The sequence below is a fragment of the Stylophora pistillata genome, chromosome 9, assembly GCF_964205215.1.
Source record: "Stylophora pistillata chromosome 9, jaStyPist1.2, whole genome shotgun sequence".
Lineage (NCBI taxonomy): Eukaryota > Metazoa > Cnidaria > Anthozoa > Scleractinia > Pocilloporidae > Stylophora > Stylophora pistillata.
This window is the reverse complement of record NC_142527.1, coordinates 8,935,229-8,947,700: the sequence shown is the minus strand read 5'-3', so window position 1 is coordinate 8,947,700 and position 12,472 is coordinate 8,935,229. Positions and strand designations below refer to the sequence as shown.

Below are 12,472 nucleotides of genomic sequence, written 5' to 3'. Positions count from 1 at the left end.
AGTTCTTAAACTGTTGGCTTCCTCACGCCACGTTTCTCGAAGTACGGCCAATTCTTTGCTAAGACTTTCGTTCCTTGTTTCTGTCTCTTGTCGAAGTTTCTCTATAGCTTTAAGCTTCTCGTTCACAGAAATAACATTTGCTTGCTCTTGCGAAACACGTGCCAGTAAATTCTGTTTTTCCTCTTTCACAACTTGAAGTTCAGCAGTCAATTCCCGAATGGTGGATTCCAACCCTTTGATCTAAGGGAAGGAAAACGAACTATTATTACGAAAAAGAACAGAGATGTTTTCATTAATGTTTGAGGAAAGGCAAACATCAAGGTTTGAAGTCTATTGTATTGAAGGTAATAGTACTGTGAAACAATGAAAAGTCCACAGCCGGGGACTCCACTTAATTTTGAAACGTTTCTCAAGCCCATTTCCGGTAATTTATTTTACAAAGGATTCAAGGAGTGAGTCAAACTGTTCGCACTGAATAGTCATTTAAATCGAACTCCTTTTTATTACGAGGTTAGGCCCAGGGTTCTTGCACTTTGCACTTTTGAGGAACCCAATTTAAGGACTTTCAAGAACTTTTTAAGTCATTTTCAAGGACCTTGGCTCTTAAATTCTAGGACCTTCCGCATTAAATAGGAGCTAATAGAAATAAAAAACATTGCTCTTTATTATTAAAAGCAACAGAAACACACTCACGTCAGACGTGGGATTTGAAAGGAAAAGTCGTTTTCGCGATTTGTGCTAGAAACTTACACTTTCAACACCGGGAACAAAAGAAAAGTTCGACTTCGATTCATCTGCACTCATTTTCAAGGACTTTTCAGAACTTTTCAAGGATCTGAGTCTAAATTCGAGACTTTTCAAGTCCTTGAAAACAAAAGATCAAATTCAGGGACTTTCAAGGGGCGCGGGAACCCTGTAGAACGCATACCTATCTGCTGACTAATGCCAGAGGTTCACTGGTGAAATTTTATCCTACGATGAGTGTATATAATAACATCACGACTCCCGGTTGCTCAAGCGTCCGATTCTTGAACCTCTAGTAACTTGAACCCACGACTATTTCGGAGTCCCCGGTATCACTCACCCCTTATTCCTTGAACACATGATGTTTCGAGATAACTCTTTTCCAAGAGATGCTCAAAAAGACGAAAAACACTAGAAAGTATCACTAATAACATACGCACCTTTGTTTCCAATTGCAGTGAGATTTCGTGACTTGCTTTTCTAGTCTTTTCCAGCTCTAGTTGGAGGCATTTTACTTTGTCATCCAGTGCAGAAACTTCTATTTGATGTTGCCCTCTGTAAAAATTAGGCCCCAGGACTCAGTTAAGAATAGATCCACATGTGCAGACCACTCACATAAAAAGGAACTTGGCTTACGCAAACACAGCAGTTACCAGAGTTACTAACCTGAGTTTATCCGTTTCTTCTTGTAAACTGTCCAGCTCTTTCCTCAACTGGACAGCTTTGTTGGCTGAGGAATCTAGCGCCTGATTGTGTTCCTCTTCCAGCTTCGAGATTCTAAAAACAGGGATTTTTTTTTTATATATAAAGTCAATATATTTGTGTGTTGTTTCGCACTTGTACACCATATACCCTAGCTAATTAACAATTATTCCACTCGCGCTTGTTGGATATGAGATGATAGATAGCCAACGAGGCGCGTAGCCTCGAAAACTATCTATCATCTCATATCCAACAAGCGCGAGTGGAATAATTGTTTTATTAAAAAAAAAGCTACCCCAAGACGTTAGACAAATCTTCTCGACTTTATTTTGTAAGAAGAAACCGGATGTTACAATGTACATATATTAGATTATGGTATATTGGCTCATATACCATAATAGCTAAGCCAATAAAAAGTATTGAATTGCAATATCCAATGATCCAGTTTTTAATAACATATATTAGTATAATTACATATCAAGGCTGTGCTCTAAGGAAAATTGAATGGAACCCAGTGCTCTGAAACTGTGTAATCCAGGGTGCCCAGCATATTATGCTTTGTATGAAAAAACTAAAATTTACGAGTCGCCCAAGAGCAAAAGTAAGGCGCCAGGGGCCACAGGGCACTGCTAGAGCACAGCCTTGCATATGAATAGTGCTGTTGACGCTCGCTAACTGGCTGGGTAGGGCGAGATTACAAAGTTAATATGTAGCGCCAAGTAGGCGAAGAAAAACATATGGCGTCCCGTTGGGACAACCGTTACCGAAGATGCACTCAGTTCGATAAACGAAACCTATAGTATGTGAAACTGTTACAAAAACACCACGTGAAGAAAGAGTAACCGGAAGTTCGAAAAATTTGCAGTTCTTTTACTTCAATTTTACTTCCCTGAAAGTAAAACTGAAATTTTTGGCTGTCCGAAATCGCTGACTGCACTTTCTCACCTGGCTTTGTAGTCCCTTTGCAATTCATCTTGTGTGGCATCCATTCGTTCTTTGCCGCATTTCAGATCTGTCTCCACCTACAGAGTGTACAGTGCGCACAAACGTTACATTAATTATTGAACGAGACTGAGCAAGATTTCGCGATTTTATAATGCACAAAAGATCAATTATTGCCTGTGGAAAGTGATCAGAGAGACAAAAGGAAATGAAGTTTTTTCTTTGTGAAAACTAACTGCGACATTCTTTTTCACTTCATTTTGCTTTGTTTTGTTTTATTTTTATAATTCGATCACTGATTTGTTTGTTCAAAATCATTTTCAGGAAATCACTTTCTGGCACGGGGGAAGAATGAGGTTGAGTAGAATATTAACTGCAATGGAACACCACTCGACGGTATTAAGTACTAGAAGAACAGCATGTATTTCTAGGCAGTTACTTGCAGATTACAACATGTGCGTGGTGAACTCTCGACCAAGAAAAAGCCAAAAAAAAAAAAACGCATCGAAAAATATCATGCAACGAACAACAGCGTACCCACATGTACAGGTACCATTCCCCTAACCCAACATTAACCCTAATTTGTTATCAGCTAACTGTTGTTTGGTTAAGGGAGGGGTACGTAGGTAGGCAGTTGCTCAGAAACTGGAATTGATTCAGCCGATTAATTTGCAACAGGACTGTTTACTAAAATCAATTAGGTTACTTTTTGTTATTAGGTAAACCAGTTCAATAAAGATCATACTGTAGCACAATGTGTCGCCACGAACGGTGACTAACCTTGCAAAATCAAAAACTTTAATCCAAAATCCTTCACGAAGGCTTCGAGAAAACTCGCACTAAATGTTACTGTGTTTGACGCAACATTAAGACAAAAAATCGAGGAAAACTGAACGATAAATAGAGAGAGGTTTTAACTCGGTGGCCTCGTGGCACCGTTCGAAGGTTCCGCCACCGCGCATGCACGAAACCTTAGATGTCCCGTGTAAGAGCCTAGGCGACGGCCGCGTGTCGACCAGCCACAACAGAATGAGTGCATAAAATGTGAGCGTACCATCTCTCTTACCCTTTCTAACTTTGACTGCAGCGTTTTTTTCTCGTTATCATCATCAAAGAGACATTTCTGAAGGATTTCTACTAGAGTATCCCCTATCTGGCCGACAGAAACGTTGTTCTCCAATGCACTGGTAACTAGTCCTGAGCGGAATCTCTTCTTCTCTTCTTCCAATGATATTCTTCTCACTTTGTCCAGGAAAACTTTATGATGCGCTAACTCTACTTCAAGTTTCCTCATATCTGATTCCATCTTAGTTAAAGTCTGAAATAAAACGAGACAAGTTTAAAAATTGCACAGTAAGGCATTTACATTTGAAATCAGACAAGGTGAATGATACACGCATTCTGATTGGTTCTTACATATGATCTATTGGAGGGCAGACGCACGAGGGTAAATCATAAAATCCTGAAAGATTTTTTGAGGGAAATTAAAGTAATACCGTATCGCTAAAAAAAGTAAGTCGACAATCTCGACTCGAAACTCGAAGAATCGAAGATCTAGAGTCGAGACGCATTAAGGACTTTCAGATAATCTCGATCCGCAGTTTCGTGGAAACTATTTTATTCTCAGACGCAAAACAAGCCAAAGGAGAGAGCGCTTGTTATGTACCTGATCCTTTGCATCTATAGCCTGTTGTTGTTTTCTCAGTCCAGCCTCCAACTGGTGGATCAACTGTAACTGACCTGCAGCCTCATTTTCCCTGTGATTACAGATGACAAAACAATTAACAACTATAGTTATCTCGAGATACAATGAAATATATGAAGTTCATATATTTTGTACTGTGGTATTAGATACTGCGAGGATCGTGCATCATATCTATAGTTATCTCGTTCCACTCCCCCACCTACGCAGCACTTCAGTTTGTTCAGAAACTTACACCTTTTATTCATGCACAAATAGTTTTCACTTTGAGTTATCATTGGCTAATGACAATGTACACTGTAAACCTTTGTTGATTTGGTCGATGAAATTACGTTGGTTTTGGGTATTTGAAACTCGATTGAAAACTGCTTTACATTGCAGAGGTGAAGCACTGAGATTCAGTTCACTTTCAACAAACCACATACATGTAGATTGTACATGTACAATGACATGAGGCACAATGAGTATTGACTTAAGAGACATTTGAGAAACCGTCTTTAAATGAGGATTGAATTTGTACAGTAACTGCAATACTGTTGGATCAGTGAGTGATTCTTTAGAGAAAGACAAATGTATCATGGAAAGAGAGAGTTGGACTCGCAAAAAGCATTTCACTTTAATTTAAAACAAGAAATTCGGTTATAGAGCTCTATAATATAAAGTACCTTTTTGTATAGTTTGAGGGAATTACTTAACCATGTAAATCCTAAAAGTGATTTAAAAACATGTAACTTCTCCATGTAATATCCATAGATTCTCCCACGTGTAATAAGAAAAATCAAACCTATCAGATGGATGTTATTTTGATCTGACACTAAACTCTTGTCACAAATTTACAAGGAAATGTGTAGCAGCCACAGGGGAGGAAACAGTGATGGAAACCCTACATTTACACCAGCTGTGACAATCAGATCTTGGTGGTTGATTGGGTCAAAATATACCATTATGTATAATCAGATGTACATAAACAGGTCAAATGTTAATAAAAACAAGCATTTGACTTAACTTTCAAGTATTTCACAACCTGTAAAGAAACCAATATGGCTCAATTGCATTTTAAGTAAATAGAAAATTCTGAGATATGTTACTTACCTGAGTGCTAAAACGTGATCCCTTCCTGCAATGGTTTCCTTCAGTCGATTTTCAAGTTCAACAATAACCTCTCTGTAATATGTATCTTGTTTTGCACAAAGCTCTGTAGTCTGTTTACAAACAAAATTCCATTTTAAGTAATACAAGTATGAGGCAGTTTAAACTTAAGGGGTCTTCACATTCACTCCAATTAACAAATGTTGCCACTCCTTTTGAAAAAAAAAATATTAGAAAATTAATACATAGAAAAGGGCACCCAAAGCACCATTCTTGAATCGCATATTAATTGACTAAAAAAAAAACAGAAAAAAAAGAAAACAGCAATAACGTTGTTTCTTTTTATCCTGAGCAAGAAACAAGAGATGCAAAAAAATATCACTTAGCCTGGTTTTCAACTTGGGATTTCACGCTAAATACCTACCTCCGTTAACCGATCAGAATGCAAGATTTTATTTAGCTGTATGATTCTACTTTAAAAATATCTATATCGTATGTTACAATTACGTTGTACTATTTACATGTACCATGTCATCCATATTTACCATTTTTAGCTTCTTTTTCAATTCATCAATTTGTGCACTTGATTGTCTGATACCAAACTCTCCTCCTATGTTTGGAACACCTGAAGAAGGGTACCCAACTGTTCTGCCACCTAATTCTCCTGTTCTTAAGGATGCACCATAAGTAGGACCAATGCTGGAACTAATCAAAAAATAAATGGCAGGGGTAACTTTCTAAACAAACTGTGGCCGGCAAGTATCAGTGGGGACAGTACAAGATAATTTGGTTTCAACAACTGAGTTGATGATCAGGGTTTTTGCACTTTTTCAGGAACTCAATTCAAGGGCTTTCAAGGAGCGCGGGAACCCTGGATGATGTACATCCATCACCATAAAGAGTTTCTTTGGCTGACATTTGGAGCGTTAGCCCTTCTGAGTTCATCAAAATGAATGGAGATGGTGCCGCTAACACTTGGAACATCACCTTTAGGAACTCTTTTACGTTGGCCAATTTACATTCATCAACTAAGTTTTTGAAAAAATAATGTGCTGTTGGATGAGAAATGATAAGTCAATTCTTGTTGATTACAAATACTACTAGATTGAAATAGGACTACATTCTAAGTACATTAATAATGTTAATTTTAGATAAGGCCTTACGTCTTTTTTGATTTTCAATAATGTTGAGTTTTTATCTCAGTCAGCCCTTGCTCAATATTGTAGTACTTACTATTGAGTGGTAGGCAGAGTTGTTGCTGGCATACTTGTCGGCCGTGAAATTCTAGATAAAATCTCTCTTTCTCTGCGCTGTAAATGAAATCAAAATTAAATTCATTAGCCTCTAGCTCATGTGAGTGACAAAGACAGAATTTTTCCGTACTGTATCAATATACAACATCAAGCAGACATGAGATGAATTTAAAATAAAGAAAAATATGAATTAGGAGAATTTAATGGTTGATCCAATACCAAATTGTCCAAACTCACAGACAGCAAGGAGGTACGGCAGACAGCAAGGAGAATTACTCACCAGATTTTAGGAGTTAAAATGTGAACCTTATGAACAGATATGTGCGAAAGAAAGTGATAACCATCAAGTATCCAAAAATGAAAGGAACTTCAATATTGCCGTGTATCATAGTGTGTTATGACTGGTTTATTTAGATGGCTGTGAGATAGAATAAATATATGAAAATCATATATTGAACTGCGGTATTTGATACGTATGATGCACGATCCTCGCAGTAGATAGCGCTATTTAAGCAATAGCGAAATTCAGACCTGAAAAAAATCAGGCATGTACGGGACTCGAACCACTGACCTCTGCGATACTAGTGCAGCGCTCTAACCAATTGAGCTAACAAGCCAACCGAGAGCAGGCCGTTAAGTTGATTCGTAATGAACCCGTGAAAGTGATAAATGAGATAGAATAAATATATGAAAATCATATATTGAACTGCGGTATTTGATACGTATGATGCACGATCCTCGCAGTAGATAGCGCTATTTAAGCAATAGCCAAATTCAGACCTGAAAAAAAAAAAAAAAAAAAAAAAAAATCAGGCCTGTACGGGACTCGAACCACTTATTTAACACTTTCACGGGTTCATTACAAATCAACTTAACGGCCTGCTCTCAGTTGGCTTGTTAGCTCAATTGGTTAGAGCGCTGCACTAGTATCGCAGAGGTCAGTGGTTCGAGTCCCGTACAGGCCTGATTTTTTTCAGGTCTGAATTTCGCTATTGCTTAAATAGCGCTATCTACTGCGAGGATCGTGCATCATACGTATTAGATGGCTGTATTTCACCATATGGCCTGCTACAATTGTAAATTCAAAAGTTTGTTTTAAAACCTTTTTTAAACTAGAGATGCTAGTAAGAGTGACTAGCATCTAATTTCTCCTTACAATATCACACCTAAATCTAACATAAAGGTCAGGAGAAGAATGGAAATGATCAACAGCCACAGAAGCTCTTGATTGTTAAGCAAATTCTCCTTGTCAGCTTCTTAGGAAATGTATAAAAAAAAAACAGTATGGAGAATATGCATACTGATGTGTAATGGGTTAAATTCAAGAACTGAAATCTTCTGCCTCTATTTGAACTGAGAGATGTAATAAATATCTTACTAACCATGTTTTCTCGGTTTGTACCCTAAGTCACCAAACCTTTTTGTTTTTTTTTTTCTGCCTGCATTTATAGCCCACATTCTATGCACTAGGACCACAAAACTTGGTTTGTAACTTCCAGTGCAGACCTTAATTTAGTTTGTAAATATATCTTATTAACCAAGTGCAAAGGCCGTACTGGGAGAACATTGGCCTGAGGTCTTGACAGTACGGACCGAGCGCAGTGAGGTCTGTACAAAAAGGACTGAGGGCCGATATTCTTCCAGTATGGTCCTGAGCAAGCTTGGTTAATAAGAGATTTATTATACGACTGAAGTTCAAAGGGACACAAGTGTGGTATCATTCGGGACCATTCGGGACAGTGCCCGGTCCAATACTGAGAGAATATTGACCGGCAACAGAGCATTTTGATTGGTTGATTTTAGTTATTGGCCCTCTGACTGCCCGAGTCATGTAATAAGAGGTATTATTATATAGCCACTAGTGCCTATTAGCATTATGAAGTGAATTCTGTGTTCTGGTTGGGTAACTGAGTGGGTATTAGATGGACCCATCTCATGCACTCAGGATTGTCCACCTTGATCCCATGCTAGAAAAAGATTGCATGGAGCGGACTTATACATGTATGAAGTTTGTGACTTTTTTACAATATTGGTGATGGAGTTACAAAATAGAGAAGATCAAAGAAAACATTAAACCACTCTCTTGGGTTTATTGTGCTACAAACAGTTTGATTTCTTTCCTGGCTCTCCAAATAAACAAGTCCTTCTTAATTCCTGTTGTGTCAAAATCTTATTACCATATAAATCTTTGATTGACCAAGCTTGGTCAATAATGCATACTGCATAGTCGGTGCTGTTATTCAATAATCACACCAGTGCTATAAGAATGTGTCATGAGCTCAGAATAATGCATCCCAAAGCTACTAACAATAAAAATTACTTTGCCCACAGTTTTCTCTCACTAAACAGGTTACACCTAGCTACAATTTACAACAGTACTGTACGTAGGATTCATTAGACTTTTAACTTTACGCTATACAAGTAACAATTGTAAACCTGCAACATACAACATACCTCCATCTTTGCAAGATCCACTCTGAGTTGATCAACCTCACTAGCCTTAGATATCAAGTGTCCATGTAGATCATTCATAGCACCTGACTGCAAACAAAAATTGTATTAAAAACTTGTTTTAAACATCAGGAAAACCAACAGTGCTGGTCCTGTAAGGAGTGGGGGGGGGGGGGGTGGCTGAAAAGTAATGTTCTGAGTGGCAAGAGAACTTTTCAACTTACTAGCCAAGTGGTTAGTGACATCTTGGATGTTACTACAATTACAGTTTGTTTATTAGCCAAACTGGCTAGTGGATATTGAAAACCACTAGCCAAACCTGAATTTCTACTAGTCTGTGGTTAGTGGGCTTAACTGTTAGTGTCGAGCCCTGCCAGTCAAGTATTACACAGACTTGAGTGAGAGCTTGAGACAAAATTGTTTTGAATTATTACTTTTTACTGGAGATTGCAACTGTAATCAGTGTTCCCTTTCTGTTGTACAAAAGCTCTTATTTAGGGTTGTCACGGTCAAGGAAAAACAAAATTTTTTCAAGGTCAGGGAGAAGTCAGGGAATTTTGCAAAAAGTCAGGGAAAATCTTAGTTCTCGTCAAAGTCAGTGAAAAGTCAGGGAATTTTGTTTCGAGGGTTCCACAAAGGTTTGTGAAGTAGTTGATCAAGTGTAGCAAATCGGATAGAAACCTTAAAAGCGATGGAGAAATCTAAAAGTGGATTTGGCCTGTTTGATAATTAATTTAATTCGAGGTCAGGGAAAAATGTTTTGAGGTCTGGGAAAAGTCAGGGAATTTTTAGGGTTCTAATGAGTGGTAACCCTGTTATTTTGAGGTTGAGCGTTAACAGCATAGCAAGACATTAATATCGATCTACAGTCTACAGTCGGCTTTGAATTCTTACCTGACATGTCAAATATTGAATTATAAAATTTATAAAATAATATTATAATTACAATGGTGATATTAGATGTAGTCAAACAAATCATCCAACAAAAATTTGTGTGCTTTAATTTTATTGTCTGCCATATAATTATTCTAATATGAGTTTGGAGAATTAAGTGTTAGATCAACTACACGTCATACTGGGTAATCCCCTAATTAACAATTGTCTATATTCTCAACACTTGTCTGCTTGATGTTTTATTGTTTCTCTAAGGAGAAATTTGACCTTGGTCACTCGTGGGGGTTTAAGATTTAAAGTTAGTTCAGATTAATTTCTGATATGTATCCTATGATAAGACATCAAGAGTCTTGTCACAGAAAAACAGAAAAATAACTTTTTCATGATAAAGTTCAAGTACAGCTGTGGTCCAAAAAAAAAAAAAAAATCAGCAATTTGAATTAGAGCTGTAGATTATGTATTCTGATTGTCCAGGTGCTAGCAGTCCTGCACAGGACTGTTAATCACCTGCTAAAGTCGGCTCTTCATTGTTGATTGTGAACTGATCTTCCTTAAGTCATCACCTTGGAAATACCGTATACAACTCTAGAACACTATGGAAAGTACGCATACAGATGTAAAGGGTAAAAAAGAATTAAAAACCTACAAAAACTCTGTCAACTTGTCTTCCAACTTGGGTTCTGATCATGCTGTCAACACCATCTGGTGGCTTCAGGTTCTCAGCCCCGCCTGAATTGGATGCTATTTTAGTTACTGTTGAGAAAATTGCAATAAACTGTAGTATTCTTAAATCCTGTGGTATTTAAAGTGAGTTGGATATCACGGATGTTTTTTTCCGGACGACAGTTTGCATAAATAAGTCTTTCGTGGATGTGCTGAGGAAATTTTTATTTTGAGTTAAGAAAATGTTAAGAGAAATGGATCCCTAGGTTTGACATGTTTTAATGCCAACTCCTTTAAATAATAATAATAATAATAATTTACATTTCTAAAGCGCTAAAATTATAATATATTCTAAAGCACTTTACAACATTATTAACTACAAATATTAAAATGATAAACGACAAAATATCAAAACAAACTGTAGGCCAGCTTGAATAGATGTGTCTTAAGCTTTGACTTAAAAATCGTTACACTTGGACTGTTTCGAATTTCAAGCGGCAGTTCGTTCCACAAAAAAGGTCCAGAACGGGCAAAGGCACGATCACCAAAGGTCTTAAAGTTAGTTCTTGGGACCTTAAGGAGACCCTGATCGCAGGAACGTAGCTGATGACCCTTGACACTGTGTGGCTGCAGATATTCTTTTATGTATAGTGGGCCTTGGTTATTGAAAGCTTTATAAATTAAAAGTAACAACTTGAAATGGACGCGATAAGCCACAGGAAGCCAGTGAAGATTATATAAGGCGGACGAGATGTGGTGAAACTTGGGAATCCTAAAAATTAGTCGAGCAGCGGCGTTGAGCACCTTCTGAAGACGCTCTGTCTGGTACTTGGGTACGCCAAATAAATAAATAAATAAGAAAGTCATGTCTCACTTACCAGTGCCATTTCTGTCGGCAGAAGCAGTCGACAAAAGCAAATGAGCGTTCGACTCTGTCGTCACAGTTTCCATTCCGGATTTCGGCGGTCGCATTAAAGGAGAAGGAATGTCTGGAATATCGGGGAGATCGAAGCTAAGGCGATGAAAGCAAACTTCAGAACTCTCACTCCCGGCTCCAGAATCCTTTACGCCATCTTCGTCAGCACAGGACCCAGCTGCTGTCTCTACTGGCGAAGCGAATGCATTTGGTAAGGTTGGAGACGGTAAATCAGCCGTAATCGAAGACGCCATTGCATTTTAGTCCATAAAAGAACGGAAAATATAGTTTAAATGGCAAAGGCTTGGGCAGTGTGTCCAATAGTATTCACTGAATTTTGAACTTTTAAGACCTGGACCTAGAATTTTTCTTCAAACTTTTTGTGTTATTCAAACACTTTGTCCGCCATTTTGTAACCGTCACTCTTGAATAGCGATGAGAGACTGGTAACCACAACAGTGCAACTCGTTCCAGGTCTCCAGACGTCTCTTTCCCAATAGCGTAAAATTTTGATCAGCATAGAGAAGAAGAAAAGAAATGAAGAGAATCCAATTTTTTTGTAGTAATTATCATTCCCCAGCAAAAATTTTGAAAGAGAACAAATAAGAATAATTTGAATCCCACTCTTAATCTCTGATTGGCCAGAGGCGGTAGAGCGCGGGGGGGAGTGGAGTCGGTAATTTCGTATGGCCCACACTACACTTTGCTTCTCGACGCGTTTTATCCACTTTTCATTGGCCGGCCCCACCACGTATCCTGCCTACAACCGTTAGAAATAAGGATCTGCTCGTGAAAATTACCTCTAAGTATATTTTTGTACAAACAGTATTCTGCTTAGACATCGTATGAACTTTTCCAAGGAAATGTGCCCTGGTATAAAAACGTTGTAAATTCTTGACAAAGTATTTCGCCCTTTTTAATCTGAGATTTGAGTGAGTCCACATATACGGCCAAGTTCAAACCGTGTCGATCACTAAGTATATGAAATGAATGCATTGTAAATGGCAATTCGAAGTTATCTGGGGAAGATCTTTTACGGGCATTACTAAAAGGAGGAATTGGAAATTCTGAAGGGGGAATGATAAATGTAAAAAACATCCGATTCACTTTCCCATT

The 12,472-nt window shown here is 38.0% G+C and overlaps 1 protein-coding gene across 1 annotated transcript in view; it reads right to left on the bottom strand.

Annotated features, from left to right (window-relative positions):
- LOC111345913 (uncharacterized) overlaps nt 1-11,780 on the bottom strand; it is a 21,421-nt gene extending 9,641 nt beyond the window's left edge. The window contains exons 1-12 of the mRNA XM_022953202.2: nt 11,319-11,780; nt 10,424-10,530; nt 8,887-8,973; nt 6,413-6,489; nt 5,725-5,884; nt 5,183-5,292; nt 4,055-4,145; nt 3,455-3,706; nt 2,392-2,468; nt 1,411-1,521; nt 1,185-1,299; nt 1-240 (exon numbers count right to left, since the gene is read on the bottom strand). The exon at nt 1-240 is cut by the window's left edge and continues 868 nt beyond it. Coding sequence (XP_022808937.2) covers nt 1-240; nt 1,185-1,299; nt 1,411-1,521; nt 2,392-2,468; nt 3,455-3,706; nt 4,055-4,145; nt 5,183-5,292; nt 5,725-5,884; nt 6,413-6,489; nt 8,887-8,973; nt 10,424-10,530; nt 11,319-11,610 — 1,719 coding nt within the window. The 5' untranslated portion in view covers nt 11,611-11,780. The remainder of the gene's footprint in view (nt 241-1,184; nt 1,300-1,410; nt 1,522-2,391; nt 2,469-3,454; nt 3,707-4,054; nt 4,146-5,182; nt 5,293-5,724; nt 5,885-6,412; nt 6,490-8,886; nt 8,974-10,423; nt 10,531-11,318) is intronic.
- Nucleotides 11,781-12,472: the final 692 nt, after the last annotated feature.